At 40.9% G+C, this 23,827-nt stretch overlaps 3 protein-coding genes across 7 annotated transcripts in view; 1 reads left to right on the plus strand and 2 right to left on the minus strand.

The window, feature by feature from the left end:
* The window catches only part of PDCD11 (programmed cell death 11), a 28,391-nt gene extending 22,780 nt beyond the window's left edge, over nt 1-5,611 (minus strand). The window contains exons 1-7 of one of the 3 annotated variants that reach the window (XM_035132632.3): nt 5,465-5,611; nt 4,110-4,220; nt 2,964-3,095; nt 2,461-2,628; nt 1,619-1,780; nt 852-975; nt 316-497 (exon numbers count right to left, since the gene is read on the minus strand). In XM_035132632.3, coding sequence (XP_034988523.3) covers nt 316-497; nt 852-975; nt 1,619-1,780; nt 2,461-2,628; nt 2,964-3,095; nt 4,110-4,214 — 873 coding nt within the window. In that variant the 5' untranslated portion in view covers nt 4,215-4,220; nt 5,465-5,611. Of the gene's footprint in view, nt 1-315; nt 498-851; nt 976-1,618; nt 1,781-2,460; nt 2,629-2,963; nt 3,096-4,109; nt 4,225-5,357 lie in introns of all 3 variants that reach the window. The other 2 variants (XM_035132630.3, XM_035132634.3) reach the window with 2 other exon arrangements.
* A 166-nt stretch (nt 5,612-5,777) lies between these two features.
* Nucleotides 5,778-9,546, plus strand: ATP5MK (ATP synthase membrane subunit k). Of its 3 annotated transcripts, none has more exons than XM_088670642.1 (5): nt 5,778-5,888; nt 6,489-6,557; nt 7,278-7,375; nt 7,873-7,970; nt 9,261-9,546. In XM_088670642.1, the coding sequence occupies exons 3-4, from the start codon at nt 7,289-7,291 to the stop codon at nt 7,963-7,965; spliced, it is 180 nt and encodes a 59-aa protein (XP_088526768.1). In that variant the 5' UTR covers nt 5,778-5,888; nt 6,489-6,557; nt 7,278-7,288; the 3' UTR covers nt 7,966-7,970; nt 9,261-9,546. The 3 variants fall into 3 exon arrangements, with proteins under 3 accessions (XP_088526768.1, XP_034988530.1, XP_060130695.1); XM_035132639.3 differs by having other exon boundaries at nt 5,778-5,825; XM_060274712.2 differs by lacking the exon at nt 6,489-6,557 and having other exon boundaries at nt 5,778-5,825.
* A 1,145-nt stretch (nt 9,547-10,691) lies between these two features.
* TAF5 (TATA-box binding protein associated factor 5) lies at nt 10,692-23,816 on the minus strand. Its single transcript, XM_035132635.3, has 11 exons — nt 22,563-23,816; nt 21,345-21,579; nt 20,172-20,487; nt 19,328-19,491; nt 18,251-18,386; nt 17,471-17,591; nt 16,537-16,666; nt 15,160-15,324; nt 13,908-14,085; nt 12,903-13,080; nt 10,692-11,868 (listed from the first exon to the last, which is right to left on the minus strand). The coding sequence occupies exons 1-11, from the start codon at nt 23,134-23,136 to the stop codon at nt 11,651-11,653; spliced, it is 2,415 nt and encodes an 804-aa protein (XP_034988526.1). The 5' UTR covers nt 23,137-23,816; the 3' UTR covers nt 10,692-11,650.
* Between the last annotated feature and the right edge of the window lie 11 nt (nt 23,817-23,827).

A 23,827-nucleotide genomic window follows, 5' to 3' on the forward strand; every position in this document is an offset into this window, starting at 1 on the left:
TAAGGCTAATGTTGAATATCACACTTTAGGGATTTTTTAAAATCTAGGTTAAGTTAGAAGACAAAAAAAACCAAAAACCTCATGTGGTTCAGACATAGGGTCATAGATGTTTCCAGCAAAAAGCCTCTATTTTTGCAATTATCCTTATATTTTAACCCACTTCAGTAGTAAGACTGGAACAATTCACAGCTGTGTAAAAGTGAATGCATCTTTTGTTTAAAATGCAGGTGTGTGAGGGAATTTAATAATTTCACTGTACTCTTCCAAGGGAGAAGAAAATAAGATTAGTACATTAATTCGTAAATAACAGCTTACCTCCTGAATCTGGGCTTTCACCACCAGCCCAGGTAGCAAATTGCCAAGGGACCAGTTTTGTTCTTCTGTGGCAATAGCTGCAGCAACCTCTGACTGATCAATGGCCATGCGGATTATCCTCCCACCATTCTTTACTTCTTCAATAAGGCAGTTGAAGTATTGGCCTATCTTCAGCTCAGTCCCTAAGAGACCAACACATGCAACTATCATCACTTATCAGCAAAGCTTTGACATTACCTTTCTGTCACTATGGCCATTATTTCCTGGCACCAGCTACTTCTGAAATCCTTTCACATGTTCATCACATTAAAAGGCTTTTCATCCTAGACTGAAATACTCCACTTTGCATAAAAAGCTTCCTAAACAAGAGAAGCCAGGCACCAGCTGGCCACTTACAAGTTACTGTACAATGATATGTACACACGGCAGTAAATTCTGCCTCTGGTAACTCCCAAATCTAAGATTTTACAGTTCTCTAAACCACCCATTTGCTTCTCCCCCTGCCTTAAACCCAGTACTCCTAAGTATAGTTATACCTTTGTTGGCTGACTGCAGGTAGGCCTTGGCTTTCTGACGAGGCAGAAATGCTTTTGTTGCTTGGATGCCTATGTCAATAAGGTAGCCGTGATCTTCCACACTAGAGATGCAGCCAGAGAGCAGCTGTTTGGAGAAGAAGCGTAAGCTTAAAGGAAATTTTATCAGACTTGTTGTTGTTGTTCCTCCCTCCTCAAGCACTCAAGTTTATCTGAAAAGAAACGACTTTGGGCTCCCACAAAGGAGACCTATACCCTTCACAGCAATATTAGGACAAGATATCTGCACCTGCTGAAATTCTATTCCCTGCATTCTTATAAAAGGCACAATAACATTTTCCCATATCAAATCACAAAAAATTAACAGATGATATGTTTTGAACTCATCTGATGCCAGGTTCCCCAGCTAATGAAGTTAGGGCAGGTGATGATACCAGAGAGGTTCTTTTCCATGGAAGCCCCTCTCTAGGTCTGTATACCTGGCACCAACATGGATGACTTGGTGCTATACCTGGCACCAACATGGATGACTTTCTGGCACCAAGTAAAGTCATTTTTATTTACCCAGACATCTTAATTCATCACACTGTGTTTTTATTACTGCTTCTTTCAATTGTTACTTTACATTTCAAAACTATTTTTTCTGCTAATCTGTTGTTATTAATTGTTGTAGTTTTGTGCTTTTTATTTTGCTTTATTATTATTTTTTTAAGCTACATGAAAAAATGTTGGAGAGGCAGGCAAAAACAGATAATTCATGTGTTTCATACCATGCCTGGTCTCAGAGTGGCAGCATTCAAAGCCTTGTTGACATCTTTGGGGTTGATTGTTAGCTGTATACTCTGACGACCTGTAGTAGTCTTCTCCACACCAACCACAGCACATCTGACCAGCATTCCTGGGGTGAAGAGATCTGAGAGAGAATTCAGATTCTGCAAAAAGATAGTTTAATAGGTAAAGACTAAAATAATGAACATATCAAAACAGAAACAGCAACTGACTCTGAAACTTTGACCAAACAAAATGTTCTGCTGTAAGCAATACAACTGCATTTTTGAACATGCTACGGAGAATGTTGATTACTGAAGGGGTTGTGATATAGCCATTTAACTATTCAAATCTTATTTCCTCCAAAATACAGATGGCAAGCCAAAGGAAATTCATGTTAATGGCCTATGTTGTTCCAGAGTGGAATGGGATGCGTCAGTCAAAATCTAGAAGTGTTTTTTTAAGGTCTACTTTTTGGGTTTTTATTCAGTTCTGAAGATATTTCAATGCACATCCTCCCATTCTTGCAGTGTGCAAAACACCAAAGCAGGGCATTCCAGATGTTGGACTACAACTCACATCACCTCTAGCTGTAGCTGTTGGGCACATCACCTCTAGCTGTAGCCATCAACATCTGGATGGCCTCAAGTTCCCCATCTTGGCACCAAAGCAAGTCAGGTGTTTTAAAGGCAGTTCTAAATGGTCTTCTACAATGTAGGCCTCTTCAGGACAGAGCAGGAAACAGAGGAGGCAAGAGAATGGCCTAAACAGAAGAAACCTGCTGCTTGGTGGTACTTGCAGAACCCACCAAACAACTACGTAACACACATGCACCTTGTCTTACCTCTAAGTGCTCATCTGTAGCCACCTGTTCATTCAGCATCTCATTGTAGGCATCACTTATACGTGTCACTTGCACAAATCCAGTGAGCCCATTGGGCAAGCTGATCACCAGCTCAAACTGATTAGACTCTTTCACGCATCCTAAGAGCAGTACCCCTGCAGTGAGGGACTGTTTAAAAAACAAGGACATGTAATGAGCAACTTTCAGAAACACTTTTTTCTCATGTGTTTTACACAACTAGACTGTCCCCCACAGGGGAAAAAGGTATAATGTTAATAAAAGCTGTAAGTCCCCTTTTTAACAAGACCTTTAAAAATCCAAATAAAAGTGGAAAGGGAAAATTACATCATTTCCTTCTGCATGCTATTAATTATCTCTCAATACCACAATGATGTACAATCTACTCCTGCCCCATACGCTACTATTTGAAATGGTACTACTTATTATTGTGTAGTTATTTGCCACAGCGTGAAAAGAAACCATAATACAAATTATAGACCAACCTCAACTGTTAAAAATTCAAAATGTTTAACACCGATTTTTACAACAGCTTTCTTCTCAATCTTGAGTTTTTTTGGCTTCGGTTCATCTTGATGGTTTTTCTTTCTTTTCTTGGTCACTTCTTCATGTTGCGTCTAAGACAGTTAAAAAAAAGAAAGACGTTTCAAGATTTTGAAAAGACAGTTGTTTCCCTAAAACATTAGTTTAGTTTTACAGCTGCAAAGGGACCCATGAATGTAACCTGCAGGAAAGCATGTTTAAGAGAGTTTAATCTTAAGGAAGGCCTGGTCTGAAACTCAAAGGAGCAGTACAGATCTAAAATTAAACAAGAATGGAGATCCTGTGACCTTCCAGATATTGCTGGATTACAACTTCCATCATTCCTAACCAATGGCCATAGTAGCTAGGGCTGGTGGGAGTTGGAGACCAACAACATAAAGGCAGCCCCCCAAGGCAGCCCTGTTTAGGGAAGTTTTTAATCTGTGATATTTTAATGTTTTCTGGTATTTGTTGGAAGCCACCCAGTGTGACGGGGGAAACCCAGCCAGATGGGTGGGGTATAAATAAATAAATAAAAATAACATCTTGAGATCTACAATTTCCTGCACTAACCCAGTTTAGTGTTATAGAAGCAAGTGAGCTCAACATTGAGGCTGAAGTGCTCCACCTCCTCTCTCCTACTGATACACATCACTGGAAGAAATTTGAAACATTCACTTTCGAGTTTAAACTAAACTAACCACAATTTGTTGATATGCCCAAACCAGGCCAAACTCTGGCTTGTTGAAATGAACCAAAATCAGAAACTAGTTTTAATCAGCAGGAAACTTGTTTATACAGCACATGCATTTCTATTCTATCCTGAAGGGTTCCCAGAACCACTTATTGTGTTATTCTTAAGAACAATGTCAGTGCATCAATCTGGAGCTATAGCACAGTGATAAAGCATATGCATTGAATGCTGAGGAGTCTGGGCTGAATCCTTGGCAACTCCAGTTAAAATTGCTGCAGGTAAGAGGGTTTGAGAAACACCTCTGTAAGCAGTTAGAGAGAATTGCTACAAAGCAGAATAGACAATAATAAGCTACAGGATGAACCTATGATCTGACTTAGTAGAAGGCAACTAAATATGTTCACAATTTGCATACTTTGAATAAAGTATCCTGGTCCACTGTTGACTGTCTGGCCGCTTTTTCTTCTTGACTTTTCCTTTGTGGGCCACCTCGAGGGAAATTCTCTTCTACAGATGACATGGTTGTCTTTCTCCAATGGAAGCAACAAAGTTATTTGCATATACAAATTGTGTTCAAAATGGCAAAATCAACACAAACATTTTCATTTCTAGAAGGAGAACCGACTTTAAAAGATTTTGAAGATGATTTGATTCTCTAAAACAAGGTAACATTCATGAGAGGATCAGGACGCTAAGAGCTTATAAATGTTGTTAATCTTTGATGTGCAAACTCTGAATGCAAAACTGAATGCAAAAAGAAGCTAGTCTTCCTTTGTTCTTAAGTGACAAAGAATTGCTATTTCATGAACCAAGAGTCTAGGTATTCAAATGCCAACATAAGCTGAGATCAATAAACAGTTTTTTCTACCATTAGCTCAGTTGGTTAGAGCATGGTACCAATAACACCAAGGTCACAGGTTTGATCCCTGCATGGGTGCACCCCAGGGGCTGGACTAGATGATCCTCAGGGTCCCTTCCAACTCTATGATTGGGTACTCTTCCAAGTCTATGATTCTATCACTGCACCAAGAAAATAACTCACCTGCTGATTTCTGGCTGTTGTGCAGCTATTAGAGACCCAGAACTTTTGCATTTTAAAATATGACAAACTAAGAAGAGAGCATTTCACAAACAACATGCACTCTTCCAAGTGACTTTACTTCATAACCATACCAGGATTTTAATCATTTCCCCCACATACACTCAGAAAAATCTAGCAATCTATGCTTTATTTAAAATATAAACATTTTTATGTAGCTCAGAAGGCACAAAGTGGAAGCTGGGGCAGATAAGAGCACTATTTTCACTCTGCTTTTATGTCCATAAAGCAGCTTTCGATGTTAAAAAATAAATAACAACAAACGGGGTGATGGCATTAGTGGGAAGAAAGTGGGGCACAGACGGTCGTCCATACTCCACACTCCACCGTCCCCCAACCCCTTAGCAAAATAAAGAGTTTGAGGGTGGGAAGCCGTATGATCACCCCACACCCTGATTTCTAGGGTTACAGACTATTGAATTTTCTGCATAGAAGTTAAATCAAGCCACACAGCCCCCCTCCCGTGTCTTCTGTGAGAGATCCTGCAATCAGAAGAGCGGAGACGCGTCACAGCAGGCACTCCGGCGGCGAACCCGCCACGCTAGTTCTACACGTGTAACCCACCTTGCCGTATTTCTCAATCCCCAGCTCAGTCGGATTCGGTCCCCTCTCCTTAGCCCACCCTCCTTTCCTTCATTATCCCTCTTCTCCAGAGAGCTCAGCTTATGTACCTTTCCCCCACGCTTCTTCAAGTCACTGGCACGCCTGACGAGTGAGAGCAGCCATCTGCTCCGTAACCCGGAAACGAATTCGAAGGCCAGCAAAGGGCAACCGGAAGTGGGCTTTACGGAAACCGGGCCGTGGTAGAACTCGCGGGACGGTTTATTAGTCGTCACAGAGCGAAAGGAATCCGGTAACTTTGACAAACACGCAAATTGCCCAATCACACCATACTTTTCTGAAGCAGTGCCGCCTTACTCTGCAGGGCGGCGCGCTTCAGCCAATCAGAGGCAAGCGGAAAGGACGGCTGTTTGAGCGACGCCATCTTGCACGCGAAGGACATTGAATGGTTGTTATCGGGAGGAGAAACGGGTAATAACTGCGGTGGGCGCTGATTTGGCTCGGTTATGCAGAAGGTTAATTTTGTTGGGGAGTGTGAGTAGCATCGGTAAAAGGAGTAGAGGCCCTGTTAGTGTCTTGTGACACACACATACACCCTGGTAGGAGTAACCTTGCCATGGCAATTGAAATTCAGTTTAGTAAGCCAATAGCTACTGCATAGGTCCAAAGGGTCAGCATTTTTGTGCTCCTGTTTCCGACCTGGCCGAGGGATCTAGGCTGTCATTTTCTATTCTGTGTGTTGTCCTCAAAACTCGTTATGAATCTCATTGGTTGGTACATAGAGTAATTTAGCGTTTGATACTCTTTATATGCAGGTTGCTGTTCATATGAAATAACTAAAGTTAGCTCAATGGTAATAGCTAGCCGAGGTCTAAAGGAGCTTCTATTATGTTGATTGAAAAGTACTGAGCAGTTTGAACTGTTGAAAGGTTATTATTTCACTAGTAAACAATGATGCATAAAATAACTTTCTGTCTAGTGAAATATACTAATGAGAATATGCAAAACAGAGTGGTTTCCTTTTTCTGAAGTTCTGGTGTTATGCATAGCACCAGACTCTGGTTGGCTTTGCTTATGACTCCATAATGTCCCTGAATTTGCAAGAGGATGAGCTGTCTCTCCTTTTTCCGCCAGATTTGCAGTGTAAAATCAATCCACCTGTTGAGGAGATAATCTGTGTTAATTGCAGTTGAGAAACATTTGGTAAGTTGGTCTGCTATATTAGATCTAACTAGCTTTCCTCAGTGAATTGATTTGAATGTTTCAATGGTTGGTGCCTATTCCCTTCCACTTCTTGCTGAACAACAGTGATTGAAGGTCTCTTTGAAAGCGCTTGCTTTCTGCCCAGACTTATGCTTTTAGCTATGACATCGATGGCCTGACTCCTTGGGGTGGGAAACTACAGTTGTTGGTCTTGTTGGTCATTGACTCAACCAAGTATAGGTGGTACAGAAGTTGTAGTCTGGAATGATAAGATAAATTTACTGCATGAAGTATTCTAATGTCAATTAAAATACATGCAACTTTTATTAGGTTATCTATTATTATTATTACCCATGCATATGAATAGTGGCAAATCCGTAACCTGCTCTATGGAGGCTCAGGTGGCTAAACAATTAGTTATTTACAAGCCCATATTACGTTTCTTGAAGCATTGCTCTCAACTTCAGAAGTAACCATTATTGTTTGAAGGTCAGCACCATAAAATATATTGGTATTAGATGTAGCAAACAATTAAGAATAACAGCTTTGAATAGATCCTCCTATGTAGTTTTAGTTTTAGTAGCTAATGCTTTCATGCTGAACTGTAAATAATTGGAATGAAGTTGGTCTACTTTGGCTGGAAGATTTTTTTGGTCTACTTTTGGCTGGTAGATTTTTTTTAAAAAAAGATGCAGTACTAACTTCTTTTTTTTAATCTAGGACTAATAGTGATGGCAGGGCACGATGCTGGGTCACAACACCAATTCACAGGGTTTCAGAAATACTTCAATACCTACACCATAACAGGCAGAAGAAATGTAAGTATCCAGTTAAATAACTGCTATGAAACAAAAAAGAAGTTGATTCTCAAAAGTTCCTGAATTGATATGGGAATGTGTGGGGTGGGAACCTCTGGCACACAGGCCAAATTAGGCTTGGCAGGGATCTTAATTTGGTTTGCAAGGCTCTATACCACAAACCACTTGCCCTGCCTCTGGTATCCTGTGATGTCAGATGGCAGGCAGGTGAAGGTGTGGCCTTCACTTTGAAATACGTTTCTAATAAGTTTGAATAAAAACTCCTCGGAACACACTTCAGAAGGTGATGTTTTTGCATCCAAGGTGGTGTCACTTGGTAGCATTATTACATTAGGTGATTTGACAGGTGGGCAGCCCTGCCCTCCTGTCAGATTTGGGTTTTAATAAACTCAGGTACTTTTAATAATCCATTTCTCTTTTTCCTGCACTTAAATAACAGAAAAACAAGCCTTTGAAATGTGTTTGATCAGAGGAATATTATCATTTTCTGTCTTTAGTATGTTATAGCTACATATGCAACGATTGCAACTATCGTCCTGTATTTTAAACTGAGGCCTAAGAAGCAAACTCCAGCTGTGACACAGAAATAAGATGGGTAAGTGTCTACCATATTTTACTGATGCCAGTAGGGCTTAAAACCTCCAGAAATACAGGTATCTGTACATGAAATGTCAAATGCAAGTTTAGGATCCTAAGCACTTGTATTGTTACAAGTAAATCTTTTCATAGGGCTTTAAGCAGATTGCAACATGAATGAAGTTATTTTTTACCAAGAATATTGTATCATATGTTGTTGTCTCTAATCTCAGCTTGAACATAGAATTGCTTTCTTAAATGGCATAACAAAGTTTGCAGAACACTGTATTCTTCAGCTAATCAAACACCAGGAGCAGATGCATAGTACCAGAATTTGATACAGGATATGCAAAGTTAATTTGCTTGTGTTTGAAACCTGAGATGTTTGCCATGAGTTTAAATTTCATAGATGTCTTAATAGAGTTGGCTAAGGAAATGTTGATAGTTCAGATAGCAGCAATTGCTCAGCATGTGCATTTTTATCCTACAGTATTTTATGTCACTCAGTTCTTCACTGAGCGGCATGACAAAAGAGTATATTAATGCAGAAATAAGGGCAAGTGGTTGCTTTCATATCCTCTTGACATCCAGTTGTGAGCATACCTTTAAGTTCTGCCCAACTAAATAGCCTGTTATTTCATGTTAGTACAGTGTATCCCCGATTTGTATCTGCTTAATAAGCCTTAACCTTCCCCCCCCCAATGTGTGAGCCAGCAAACCAACCAGGAAGTCTTCTGTTAACTATACAGTGGAACCTCGGTTTACGAACACCTCGGTTTACAAATTTTCGGTTTGCGAACGCCGCAGACCCATCTGGAACGGATTAATTCACTTTCCATTACTTTCAATGGGAAAGTTCACTTCAGTTTATGAACGCTTCAGTTTATGAACAGACTTCCGGAACCGATTGTGTTCGTAAACCGAGGTTCCACTGTATAAACCCTGGACAGGGAGACCATAACTCAGACAGACAAGGTGCAGGCCATGCTTCAGGTTAAGTACGCTTCAGGTTGAGTACTCCGCGGACCCGTCTGGAACGGATTAATCCACTTTCCATTACTTTCAATGGGAAAGTTCGCTTCAGTTTATGAACGCTTCAGTTTATGAACAGACTTCCGGAACCGATTGTGTTCATAAACCGAGGTACCACTGTAATTTCCCATTTTGTCTGAGCCAGGAAACTGGTTAATGGCTTCAGAACAAGCCAGTATATGAATTTTCCTGGTTTGGGCAAAATACTGCCACTGTGTGTTAATAAATAGAAGTTGTGCAAGATATAGTAACTGAATCATGTTTATTTTTTTGACAGGTTGACATGTTGACACTGGACCATGCACATAATATAACTAGAAGTTGATGTACACTTCAATAAATCATGAACAGTGATGAAGTTTGTCATCTGTACACATTGCCATTACAGAAGTGACTGTCCTACATATAAACAGTGTGCAAAGTTCTGGTGTGTACAGTTCAGTTAAGGAGCCCTTTCAATCTGTGTTGAGAAATGATGGATACATCCTTAGGCATTACTGTATCTCTAGGATAAATGTTACACTGCATTCTGTTCCAAAAGTAAATTGTGGCTTTCATTACAACCATTCGTGTTCCATTTATAGTAGGGGAGGAACATGATCCTATTTCCTGTGTCTTAAACATGTGGATGGTGCTGAATGATAGGTGTTAGAATACTTGACTGATCTTATTTCTGAGCAAATATCTGTCTGCCCCATTCTGCACAGCGAAGTGAAATGCAGATGGATAATCGGGATCGTGGGTTGCATCCATTGTGGGGTCACAAAGCTCTCACTTGCTCTTAACCAGTTGTGGTTATTATGTCCAAATGGAGAAAAAATGGGTAGTCTTACCTATGGTTTAGTGAAACTGGTTTATGAACTGATCATTCACCAATCCATAGTAAAGATTAACTACTGTTAAGGCTTCAAATGCAACAGTACATATAATTAAATTGAAAGTAGAAAGGGAAGCTTCTAATCTTGCAGTCCTGCCAGAAGTGGCTTGCTTATTTATGTAATGCAAAAACATATTTAGTGTTGAGACTCAAACCAGGCCTAAATTCCACCACTTTCTGCAATTTACCTCTTAGTAAACATCCTTTATGATGCTGCATATACATTTCATCCCAGATGCTGTACTTCCAGTGACCTGCAGGCCCCTTCTGATGGACAAATGTTCTAATCAGTCACCTAGAGGCTAGTAGTGAGCAGGGTCAAAGAATGCATTTTTTACTTTTGTACAGTTTGCTAATTTCTACACACATCCCTCTAGTCTCCATCCAGGGAATCAAAAGAGACATTATCATTGTTCAAGAGTACAAAGTACAGCCACTAGAATATGGCTGGGGTAGGCTTGTGGCCTGAGAAGACTTGCAAAGGCCAGGCAGAGAGGCCCAGATGACTGCTTTCAGGCCTGTGGTTCCCCACCCCCATTTTAAAAGATGTGACTAACTGGCTTCCCTGAAACACTGGTTTCTATACATACATTTTAAAAATCCAGTTGTAAACTTGACAAAGCATTACACCATTTCTGGAATTATGTAAGTGGGAATCTTCCACAAGAAGTATTCGGCAGCCTCACATTTTTTTCTTTAAAATCATGATTCTCTCATTTGCTTTGTCTTTGAAGATAAAAGCTTGTAGTACAAGGGCTGCTTTTGCTGGAACTATAGAATATAGGTTCAGACAGGTAAAAACAAGGCCCTTGTGAGCAAATGAAACTGAAAGACAGGCACAAAATAGATTTTATTATAAAATATCAAAAGTATAAAACTGTACATAATGCAAAACCATGGCAGTGTTTTTAAACTAATGGATCCATACTAGTTTTCAACAATTGGTGTATAGCTGTGGCACAATTTTTCACAGAAAGCATAAATGACATTTATGCTTTGTCATTATGGAAAGGGCTCAAAACGTATTCCCCCCCCCCCGGCAAATACTTAAGGGGGGTGATTCAAGTTTCTTGTGGGGGGAGGTTGGTATACCTTTTGTATCCAAAATAGTTAGGAAAGCGAAATTTCAGTTATAAAGGTTTCAATTATTGTTTGCATTTCCTAAAATGCTGCTTAATTTACTGGTAATTACGTTTAGAAATTTTCAATCTTGTTCAATTTGTGCTTTTCAGCTTTGAAGAAACTAGGTTACCGTACTTACATAAGTCAGATAACTACTTAGGCCTCTTCACAGTTTTTTAAGTAACAGCTCCATAGAGACAAATTCCACTCTTGAAGAACTTATATGAACAAGTCTTACTGGGAAAGAAAATTTTGGGTACTGATTAAACCTGTGTTAATGCCAAACTAAGTGCTTTTAAATTGTTCAAACAACTTTGCCATATGCAACTGGCACTACAGTTTTGTAGTGCCAGTTGCCATTTTGTGGACAAGGTTAAGCAAGGTATTCCCATATACTGTTTACTTCTTTTAAAAAGCCATACCACATGTATATGTTTCTTCCCCTATTTTTATGATGTCAATGTCTCAACACTTACACTGGGGGTGGGGTGGGGTGTTTAAAATAGCAGTTTCTGAAGGTGTAGCTTGAATCATCATCAGTTTGCACCGTTTGTTCTGGCAGACAAGTTCAGTTCATTTGTATAATATGTACATTGTGGTCTTCATTAATTCAAGTTATTCTAAGATATACATGATACTTGTACAATCAAGTCTTGTAGTTTGGTGGTTCACTGAGGACTGTATGCCCCAGCAGCAAGAAGCAAATTTCTGCGGGTAAAATGAAGGTGTGTGACAGGGGTCGATTTGGACATGTATGTACCCAACAGCAAGTCTTGAGAGCTTTCAGGCAGGTTTATATGTCCAGTGGCTGTAGTAAAATCATCTGTTTCTAAGTCCTCAAAGGCTTTCACAGCATCCCATAGCTTTACCGTGTTATCCATTGAACCTAGGAAAAATGAAAACTAATTTAACAGGACATAACATTTAATTCTGGATATAAAGAAAAAACATCCACTATACACCACAACCCATTTGTCAAGCTGAGGATCTTAAAAAATACTAATCACTTATATTCACTGCTAAGTACTCTGTAGTAGTTAATAGCCTTTCAAAGATAAAGCCATTTCAAAGATCCTCCAACCTGCTTGCAGGGGAGGAGGAGGAGGAGAGGAAGTCCTAATGCATGAGTTGGAACCCATTTCACTCATCTATGGACTCTGTAGAATACGACCCAATGTTTCTAAAATTCTAGTAACAGGACAGAAAATGCACGTCCCACTCTCATAATTTATAGTTTAAAAGATACAAGCTGAAACCCCAGCAATAGTAAAAAGTATATATTTGGGTAGATTGGGGGCTGATGCTAATAAAATTACAGTGGGTGAGAATGAATAAGGACGGTTAAACTTCTAAACCCATTTACTTTTTCAGAAAGGCTCACTTCTTGTTCATAATAGGTTAAAAAAAAAGCCAAATTCTGATGAGAAAAATATTTAAAGTATTCTGCAAAGCCTGCCCTAATTTAGCATGTCCACTTTGGTAAATACATACCGTAGATAATAGCTTTGTTTCAAAAGGTGTATAATTGCATAAAAGGAAGTTCGGGGATGGCCTGTTAGCCTCAGGTGGTGGATGCTGGGGGGGTACAGTGTAGAAGCAGTGTGTTTATGGACAAAGCTGTGCGCCATGTGGCCTCTCCTGCAGCTCCCAAGCTATCTGGCTTCCCACAGGTGCAGTACATGATACCTCCCCTCACCATTTGCCAGTCTGCTGCTATACATGGAAAGTTGGTTGGATATGGCACCATCTAGTCCTTTAGGTTCAGTTTTTTTAGTTAACAGACAAGGCTAGCAAATTAAAGTATTAAATGAGTATTCTATGCATTAACAATTCCTCACTAAATGGAAGACTGAGCTGTCAAAATAGAGGCAAGTCTAAGATTCCAGGTGATAGATTCCAGAGCGAAATTGACTTAAATACCTGATGCTAAAATCTCTCCATCTCTACTGAATCTGAGTGTGTAGATTGTGTCTGTGTGTCCTTTTAATTCTCCAACCATCAAACCATGCCCAATATCCCACAAAAGCACTCTTCCATCTGTTGCCCCAGTTGCCAAGAATCTTCCATTAGGAGAAAATGCCAATGAATGAACTGGTCCCTGGAACAAAAATAAGCCTATTAACAACAGCAACAACACTTCCCGTGTTTCTCCTAAAATAAGACAGTGTCTTATATTTATTTTTCCTCCAAAAAACACACCACGGCTTATTTTCAGGGGATGTCTTATTTTTTTATTAAGTATAGTACCCGCTGCAGCTCTTGCTGGGTCCGGCTGGGTCGTGGCTCGGTGCGGCGCACGCTGCGGCCCTTGCCAGCTCCCGCTCAGTCGGGGCTCGGCGCACGCTGCGGCTCTCGCTGGCTCCCACTCAGTCAGGGCGCGCCGCGTGCTGCGGCTCTTGCTGGGTCCCGCTGCAGCTTTTGCCGGCTCCTTACAGAAGCGCCATCCAGACCTGCTCCCACCACTACCCCATAACGGCTTATTTTGGGGGTATGTCTTATATTTTGTTGCCTCAAGAAAATCGTGCCATGGCTTATTTTATAGGCACGTCTTATTTTATGAGAAACACGTTATGTATCACCTACAAGGTAAATTACACTAGAAGGTAAATTACACTAGAAATGATAACTCAAAGCTACAGAAAATCCTATATATAAAATCCAAAAACAAAACTGTCAACAGTATGCCTTGTTTTACTTAGCAAGCACCCTTCAAATAAATAATGTCATTTCAGAGCACTCTGTATCACCTCTTCTTAGATGACCTCTTCTTTCCCAGTGGGAAGTTAAAAGATAAGTTCAAAAGGAAACTGAGCAACAGGTCAGTTTTTAACTATTTTCTACTACTGTGTGCAAAGGTTTCAGCCATCTACAGTTACCATTTTTCTGCAACTAATGTATTTCAGTGCTATTTTCACATTAATTTACCTTATGTCCTGTGAAAATTCTGACACAATTCCCATTCAGGACATCCCACAGCCGCACAGTCCTATCTGCTGAGCCTGTAGCAACGTAGTTGGAGTTTGGGTGAAAACGCGTCGATGTGACATCAGCAAGATGGCCAGCAAAGATCCGCAAAGGCTGGTAGTGATCCGTAGCCCACAAGCTTAAACCGGTACAAAGAACATTTCAAAAATGTGAAAGAAATACATAACAAGACTCCTTACGTCCTGATGGCAAGGGAATGTGTGCTTCACAAGTGCCTCCAAACTGAGCTGAGGAGTTAAGAGAGATTGGGGGGAGGGGGTTAATTCCCTCTCTAGTATTAAAAAAAACCCTAAATGGCGATTAGTATTATTTTTAGTCTTATTAAATGTCTTATGGGATATATCCTAGAACAGGGATGAGGTACCTTTTTGGCACAGCAGGCCAGACCTGCAATGGGGTGTGTGTCCTCCCAAAAACCTGATGTCTGAATTTTGGGTTTAAAAAAGTAGGGGTCGTCTTATATAAAAGGGTCGTATACCATATACAAAATATGGTACCTTTGGCAAGTGGGTGGGGCCACCCACCTATCAATCATCTAATGTCAGATGACTGATAGGTGGATTCACCTATCAAAGTTATTCTGAGGCAGGGGGAAGGGGTCTCCTTCACCAATGCCTTTCCTGCTGGGAACATACAGTAGTATCTCTGGTTGCAGATGGGATCCGTTCTGGAAGTCTGGTCACATCCCAAGGTTTCCGCAACGTGAGCACCGTTTCGGCACATGCGCGCACACCGAAACCCAGTAAAATACTTCCGGGTTTGCCATGCACGCATCCCGCAGTTTACGTAACCAGAGGGTTACGAAAACGGAAGTATAACTACTGGCAAAGCAACAACTATGAGGACTGAACTCTGCATTCACCAGCTGATAAGCAGAGAGTTCAATCCTGCTAGCTGAAGGAATCTACCAGCATGTTTCCCACAGGGAACACAATGGCAAAATAGATTCTTGCAGGATTGAACCCTGCCCGCCCCCCATTCGTCAGCTGACATCACCCAGTGATATCTGTTGAGATACAAGTGGGTGTAGTTTGGGGGAAAGGACCTTGCAGGCCAAGATTGGCCTGTGGGTAAGAGGTTCCCTACCCTTGCCCTAAATAAAATATAGCAGTCAGCAACAAGGAGATATCACCAACTGACAAGACAGAACTACAGATTAACATTGAGATGGGAAACTCATGCTGACTCTTACCGAGCCACTCTGTCATGACCTCCAGATATAAAGTAATATCCATAGGGAGAGAACTGTGTATCCCATATAGGGTAGTTGTGTCCTTTGTATCCGACTAGACAAGAAAAGGTTAAGAGGCTCCACAGTCTGATAGTGCCATCCTCTGAAGATGATAGCAAGTAGTTCCTGACAGAAAAGAAAAATCAGAAAAGGTATTTTTGAAGCTATACTCAATCTTAAACCTCTCAATAACACATTTCAAGACATCAAAGCTTTTAACACACTTCAGGAGAGGATTATCCCCACTTTGCATATAAGAAGCTAAAAGAATAAGATCACAGCTGAGATGACACAGGAACTAAGGATTTATTATGTTTACATCCTCTTAGCCATTACACTGATTGGTTACTGTTCGATGCTTGGCTGACGCCTGATTTGTTTTTAAGAATTAAAATTTAACAATATAACCTCAAAATTATAAACTACTGGGTTGTAGCCAACATTGCCTGTAAGCCCCCCCCCCGGCACCCTCAAACTGCTCTGGAGAATTACAGGATTGTCCAGAGATTATGGAGGGGTTTTGAAACATGCTCCTCAGAATGCTATCCTCCTTGTTTCTTAGAAGTTATTTCATATTCATGTTTTCCATACAATATTTTTAAAACTGATATAATATGAAATATAGAACACTCATCTATTCATGTGCATGTTAAGATCTATTCCTCCATATATCATTTACTAGTTTAAAAATATGTGAACACCCTCCTGCATCTAAGAAAGCTTGCTCAGGCTTTAAAGAAATAAAACCAATATTTTAAGAGGTATATATTTCATTGTCCAATACACAAAAACACTTCAGGGGCTATAGGTGGGTTTGAGATTCATAGATATTAAGTGGACATTGGCTTAGCCCATTGCACTTTTGTAAACAACAAATGTGAAGTACTATTTCAACTCTAAGTTTTTTGATATTGTACATAGCTCAGCTGAAGGATGGGACCTTCAGATTAAAAAATATGCTCGTACAGATGGACCATTTTGTGTGGGGGTTTCGTTCCTGGTCTCTGCACGCTTTGGTTGAATGTGCATAAGCACGCCACACCCCTCATTCCGCTCTCTTCCAGGTCCAAAAGGACTCTCATGTTGGCAATCACATGTCAACTGGACATGCCTAAAATGGCCACCGCCTGTAGCAGTTTGAGGATTTTAGCTCATGAGGTTCCTTCTGATGTGCAACATAAATTTCATAGTCCACAGGATCACGTCTCATTCATCTATCCTGAGGTGGTAGACTCAAATTGTACAAAAGTCTCCAGAAAAATACTTTTTGTAACTGTGGATACTCTGCTTAAAGAATACTGTATTAAGAGATCCCCCCACAAATAACTATTGTTTTACCTATCAGGACTGAAGCTGGTACCATAGACAGGTCCACTGTGACCATATAAAATCTTCAACTCACTTGCTGTTCTCTCATCCATGATCCTTTCTAAAACATCATCTGATTCTTTATCTATGAGACTGAGATCTGTGAAGAAAAAACCCTAAAGTTTATCTTCATGTAGATTGCTAGTAGTGCTTACCAAAGTGCAAATGCCTTTTTGATTGTATCAGAATACCACAATGGCCTAAAACATGATTTTCTACAAATAACGCACCTCAAAATTGTTGTTAAACTCTCAATTTCAATGATATAGACATGGTGCCCTCAAAATGTGCTTGTCTGTAACTTCCATCAGCTCCAGCCAACAGAGATGTGCTGGCTATGGCTGAAGCAAGCTGCAGTCCCAAATATTTGAAGGGCATGTGGTTGGGAAAGGCTTCACTGAAGTCTGTGATGCTTATACCAGAGTACCACTGGTAACCATTTTGCTAAGCTGATAGGTCTGAACACTTTCAATTGCATTTTCTGCTCCATTCCTGGAACCACTTGATTTTGAAAAAAAATCTGCATTAGCATATCTTCCTTAGCAAAAAACACAGTGCTCTACAACAAGGAAGTAGAATAACACAAAATAAATATTGTCTTATTTCCAAAGTATCACAACATCTCCCCTAAATAGAGTATTGATCCTTATGTATAGTTTCCCCCCCTAATGTCAGTAGTTGCATGCAAAAACCATTTGTATTAATTTTGGTAGGTTCTATTGTCAGCAGTTACTGGTAAATAAATATGAATGCTAAAGCTGTAATGCATGAACTCAAAATAATTTCAGCTCATTAGCTCAGGATTGCTATTCCAATGGAAGGATTTAAACTGAGCAACCTTCCTCCATGTGATCCTCGATCAGAAGTGAGTCTGTAAATTAGGACGAGAGTTCATTCTGATTACCTGCTGCTGATTTCACACTGCGTAGCTTTTTGGGTGTCACAGACCATACTCTGACAGTGGAGTCAGCAAAGCCTCCAACGATCATGCTAGAGTCATCTGTAATGTCCACTGCTGTAAGGCCCTGTTCATGCAAAAATCACCATTGAAGAAGTTTTATATGTGGGCTGAGAATGTAATAACCACAGTGTTGTTCCCCAAGAACTAGCCATCTACCATTAGTTTTGAACACAAAGGTGAGAATTACCATATTACAAAATTAACTATATAGCCATTAAAAAAAGAAAGTAAAGCAAATGTTGCTAAACCTGGGCAGACGTTTTATTTGTTTTTTAAGAAAGGATCCACCTTTTGGCTGGCACAGATTTTTTGTAGTCACCATTTACCCAACCCCCCCTGAGTCCTCTGGCAAATGCAGAGGACTTGAGAGAAGGGGAAGAGGTTGTTTTTCCACTTTATACCAGGATGTGGAGACACTCGAAATAGTGAGACTCCCTTGCTGTTTCTGAATGATGTCCATCTCTGCCTCCCAACCTGAAGTAAGACAAAGCCTTCCTGCCCATAAGTTTTGTCCAATAAGTGAAAATCAGAGAACCCTCAACATCTGCAGATAGGGCAGGGAGAGAATGGTCTGAAACTGGGGAGCCACTGCTATAGACAAGGAGTGGAGAATTAAACCCACCAGGCCTCCCCCACTTGGCTGAGGCTATTCTGGCAAAGCCACCGCCAGTTGCCCTCTGCCTAATGTCATACTTTGGTATCACTACCAATTCCACAACTGACCTGGTATGCATTAAGGAATGTGTAGAAACAAATGGAAGGCAGGCAGTCTGGACCAAGACGTACACGTTTAGTGGCTTCTTTCATATTCATTATTTTGTCCAGCTTATCCGAATCCTTAAGCTCAGGAAGCGGGATTCTGTATACAGAAGAACATACTTAAAACCAAAAACGAAACAAAAGATTCATTGATGCCAGGAAATCACACATGAGCAGTGACTGAACAGAGGCCAAAAAAGAACCCAACTTTTGAATGTCTGGGGGGGGGGGCAGATAACAAGCTTATTTCCTAATGACAAAATTAGGAAAATCATAACTCTACCAATTCTTTTACAATATAAGGGAAGTTACTTTTATGTACACCTCCATATTCATAGAGGAAGGCTTTCCTCGAACTCAGCCCTCCAGATGTTTTTGGCCTACAACTCCCATGATCCCTAGCTAGCAGGACCAGTGGCCAGGGATGATGGGAATTGTAGTCTCAAAACATCTGGAGGGCCAAGTTTGAGGAACCCTGCTTTAAATGATACAAGCTTTTTACATCAGTGCAATGCATCTCCTAGTGGAAACAAAACCTCCAAAACATTTTTTAAGAATCAAATTAACTGAGCAAATGCTTATCAAAAGGGAGTGCTGGAAATATTGACTACAGTCTAGTTCCTAGATCAGGCATCCCCAAACTGCGTCCCTCCAGATGTTTTGGGCTACAACTCCCATGATCCTTATCTAACAGGACCAGTGGTTGGGGAAGATGGGAATTGTAGTCCAAAACATCTGGAGGGCCGAAGTTTGGGGATGCCTGTCCTAGATGGTAAACTTTCCTTTGGTCTGTATCACATCAGAGAGCATGAGTGCTCACATGGTTGAATGCTCCTCCACGCAGAAGGGGAAAAAATCCTATCCTCCACACACAAAGCTAGATGTCAGGTAAAAGACTGGGGTAGAAGTCTTTTCTGTGACAGCTAGTTTTCTATGTAGAAGAGCGTTCAGCAATGTCAGCTGTCCACTTCAGTCTGAACTGGCACAGACTAAAAAAGGAAGATGGAAAATGAATTGAGATGTTTCAAATTCCAGCATTACCTAGTCTGTGGAGGAGCATTTGGATCTTGCTTTTTACTTTTTGATCCCATGCTGTCTTTTTTTGGCTTCTTCTTCTTTGGCTTGCCCTCCTCATTTTCCCCCTCTTCATCTTCATCATCCAAAGGCAACTCAATTTCTGGTTCCTTTAATAGGCCAAAAAAGACCTACAAGCCAAAAGAAGAAAAGTCATGTAATTAAAAAAAGAAAAGTTTAATGAAGCAGAGAACTGGTAGAGCAGAATAATAAGTTTTATTAGATCAATGTAATTACTTTTAATAATATGAATGTTTCTCTGTGGACCACAATAGCTTTCATTTAAGACATACATCTCTACGAAGAGTGGTCCATCAAAATTTTCAGCAATTTTCAAGTACTTGGGTGGGGGTGGGGGTGGGAACAACAGTTAAGTTTTAACTGTGCTTTAAAATAACATGTAAACTGGACCGCTAATCTGTCACAGATGTCAGTGACAAATGCAACTCCTTAGACTTTCTGTATCATACATTGAACAAAGGCAGAACATATGAAAACATCTGATATAAGTCATCCCTAATGCCAAGACAATGTTCAGAGAGATACTTGCCATTTTGGCAAATATGTGGCAGATAAATGTAAACTGCTCTGGAAAATTGGCTATCTTTCCAGAACAACATCTAGTTTAGCACAAGGAGCTGCTGTCAGTAGTAATGATAAGTAAGAGTGTTTAGCTACTGTAATTCTTATCCAGAAGCATAAACTGTTATACCAACTGCAGATCTATAGAAGCCGAGAACTCACATAGAACTGACAATCTATACATCCCTGACAAAATGTTCATGATGTTACGTATTTATCAACCTCATACCTTTGCTTTATTAGCCTCCCGTTTTGCCTCTCCTGCCAAACTTCCCACCATAGCATCAATCTGTTGTTTACTGCGAGGCATTCCATCAAAGATATCAATGTAAAGATGTTCCTGAACAATATTCCAGATCTGATTGTTCTGTTTTTCCTGAAGGTGTCTCTTCAATAGCTGATAAGAATCACGGGAAATTCGCAGCACAAACTTGCTTGTTCGAAAATCCAGCATTGTTTCATTCCCTCTCATGTGCTCTTTTTTGGTTAAACTTGACAGTACACGCAAGTCATCTTGATAATAACACTCTTGATCCCCATGAAACCTAGAAAAAGGTTAGAATCACACAAAAGTACTTGACTTTCAAGGTAAACCCTTACTACATAGTTCATTATACCAGAAGAAAGCCACAATTCTAAAGCACAGAAGCACAGGTGCTATGAGAAATAGCTAGCTTTTACAAACAGCGGCCTTTTATATTAGCCCATAAAACCAGAATGGACCAGGCTGGGAAAACATTTCAGATTCCTAAGTAACCACATAAATGTTTAGGAATTCAAGTCCCAGATACCTAGGATTTCCCAGCCTTGGGCACAGGTAATTTTCCTCCAAAAAGGCCATGTATGTATTTGCTTGCTGCCCATAACAGGAGACAATGCAGAGTATTTCATTGGTTCAACTCCCTTAAGTCACTGAAATGAGCAATGTTATCAAATGGTTCAGACCTAGAAGTTTCAGAACTTTACACAGACATCACTAGAACTGGCATTTAACCTCATAATTAAACAAATTAGCACACACATAAAAAGCTGCCTCATAAGGATAATAATTAGTCATTGGAATACAATAATCTATGTAATAACTGGGAATGTCTTAAGTCATGTTATATGGCATCTATCAATATATCCTCCTAAAAGAATGCATATATTTTGTGGTTGCAGGCATCCAGTAGCCCACACTTGCAGGAAAGACCTAACTGCCAGGAGAGGGACTTAAAAATCTTTCGGCATCTCAGGATTATTTTGTTCCTCCTCTGGATACCTGCCTTAGCGTAAATGCTACAGACTCTACTTCCAGTTCACACACTTTAACTGTGAACATCTGCAACCAACAAATTTGTAGATTTATCTACCTAATAGTAAGAACATGAAAATAGAGACTTAATGGACAAAATGGTATTACTTTTCAAAGAAGGACTTTGCTTCATTTTCATGCCCATTGTAGACTAGCTCCAAGTACATATGTACAAAGAGAGGATAAAAAAGCTGTGATAACTCAGCTCGATGACAGTCGAGAGCACATTCAATGAAGTGTTTCAGTCCACTGTAGTACTCTTCATAAAGCGCTGGGTCTCCTTGCTGATTGTAGGCAGACAGTACTGCACTTACATCTGGCTGATCTTCCACAAAGACTCCAACTGCAAGGCATTAACATACAAAGGATAAATCAATGTTTGCACTCTCTGTAACTATTTCAGTTCTAAACTGTGTAAGCTTCTTGAGACAAGAACCTCCTTCCCCTTTATACTACTGCATAAATTGTCATGTACAGCAACAGGGCTATTTCTATCCCTTTTAATAAGTAATGGCACAGAGCAAATGACTAAGAAACATGCTGCAACAAATTCATTTTCAACTAAATGTTTACATGAAAAATTGACATCACTCAATCATACCCTAAGCTCAATTGTACTATTACAATTCAGGATCACATATAATTCATAAGCAGTTTATGAAGTCAGTATAGCCCCTTACCTACAACTCCTACCGTATCATGGCCATGCTAGTTAAGGCTGATGGGAGTTCTGTTCTACAGAATATTCTTTTAGTGGCGTCAATTCCTCCTATACTACTTCCCAAAATGTAGTTATAAAAGGTGATAACTAAGTCTCTCACCTAGTTATTTTGAAACTTAAGTTGTAGCCTACACTTTGTATTCCTTTTGTATTATGTGTGGTTTTAAATCTAGTTTTATTGTAGACTTTAACTTTGATTGCTTGGGAGAATAAAATATAAACAACAGCTTTATAGGTGTGCCCCCAAAGAGCAAGCCGATTAACAAAAAAATATGTTAACGTATAGTATGTACTCCAAGATAATAAATAATAATAATAATAATTTATTATTTATACCCGGCCCATCTGGCTGGGTTTCCCCAGCCACTCTGGATGGCTTCCAACAAAATATTAAAATACAATAGCCTGTCAAACATTAAAAGCTTCCCTAAACAGATAAATTGGTCAAGTCATTACCATTCGCAGAACGAATCCTGTGCAATAACACTAGGTGACCACAATGTAGAACAGCATGTGAATTTAAAATCTGGATTTTGATCTCAGCTGTCACAAAGGAGCCAGTGCAAATATGAAAGGTCCCTCCTGCGAGCGACCCCCTTGCTCACCTTTCCCAGGCGGCCCCAAGGCCACTGCGGGAGGCGCCGCGGCAGCGCCCGGAGAGATGGTGGCCCCGGTCTGGCCAAAGGTGACCGAGCCGAGCAGCGCTTCCCCAGAGCCGGTGGCGCCGACGCCGGGCTCCTGCCCTTCCCCGCCATGGGACGCCTGGACTCCGGGCGCCGAGGAGCCGGGATCCGCCGCGACTTCGTCGGCGAGCAGCCGGGCCTCCCTGCGGAGGATCTCCTCGGACTCGCGGAGGTTGCTGCGCCTCAGGAACTGCAGCACAGCCAGCAGCGTCTGCCGGTCGGTGGGCAGCTGCGAAGCGGGCGGCGCAGGGCTGGGCGCCACCGGCGGCTTCGCGTCGGTTCCTGCCGCCAACGACTCGCCCCCTTCCGCTAGAGGAGCGGCGGCCGAGGGGGCAGAGGGAGCAGCAGCGGCTCCCGCTACCGCCGTCGCTGCTGCTGCTGCCGCCGGGGACTGAGGGAGAGCGGGAGGAGGAGCGGGTGGTGCCGGCGGCGCTCCAGCGTCGGGGTCCGGCTTGACGGTGACTGCTTCGGCCGGCTCCTCCGGCAGAGCCGCCATAATGGAACCCGACAGCCTCGCCTCCAACTCAGGCAGCCCGCGGGTTTGCGACAGTGAGGGCACGGTCTCCAGCCGTGAGGCCAAGAACTGCTAGCGACAATTAGGGCGGCGCTTTACGGCACTTCCTGTTCCACTGGAGGGAAATGATTTCAAATAAAATACAGTACTGTAAAATAAAAGAACTTTTCTGTGAAACTCGAATGGTGATTTATTTCCGTCTTCTGCACCCTCACACACTTAAAAGCCAATTCTAAACAACGTGTTTGCTATTTTTTTTAATTTATTTAGCTGGACCTCGGTATATTATATAATCCCCGTTCTGTAAATTGCTTAGATTTTTCGTAGCGAGTTACTAAAAAGTCAAATATGTAATAATAATGATGTTGTACAAGCACTAAATACTGACCCTTTTCCCAACACTGGCATCAGAATGATTTCACTATGCACCCATTTCAACTGTCTAATCAAAACTGCTGTTAAGCAGTAGCCCGCGTTAAGTTTAAGAAAACCATTTTATGTATTTCATAATAGGAATCAAAATTCAGTTTTAAGACCAAGTGCTGCTATATTGATGTCGTTGTTATATATTTATTTTTACCCCGCCTTTCCCGTAACTGGAACTCAAGGCGGCTTACAGGTAAAAAAAAACACCTAGAGTCCTGGCTCACCGTTGCGATAGAGGGAAAAAAAC

Source organism: Zootoca vivipara, chromosome 5 (genome assembly GCF_965207765.1).
Source record: "Zootoca vivipara chromosome 5, rZooViv2.hap1.1, whole genome shotgun sequence".
Classification (NCBI taxonomy): domain Eukaryota; kingdom Metazoa; phylum Chordata; class Lepidosauria; order Squamata; family Lacertidae; genus Zootoca; species Zootoca vivipara.

Coding starts and splice junctions, on each gene's coding strand:
- ATP5MK (XM_088670642.1), top strand. CDS start 7,289: ATGGCAGGGCACGATGCTGGGTCACAACACCAATTCACAGGGTTTCAG. Junction 7,376..7,872: donor CCATAACAGGCAGAAGAAAT/GTAAGTATCCAG, acceptor TTCTGTCTTTAG/TATGTTATAGCTACATATGC.
- TAF5 (XM_035132635.3), bottom strand. CDS start 23,136: ATGGCGGCTCTGCCGGAGGAGCCGGCCGAAGCAGTCACCGTCAAGCCG. Junction 17,592..18,250: donor CATTCCTTAATGCATACCAG/GTCAGTTGTGGA, acceptor TTGCATGAACAG/GGCCTTACAGCAGTGGACAT. Junction 15,325..16,536: donor ACCAGCTTCAGTCCTGATAG/GTAAAACAATAG, acceptor CTTTTCTGTCAG/GAACTACTTGCTATCATCTT.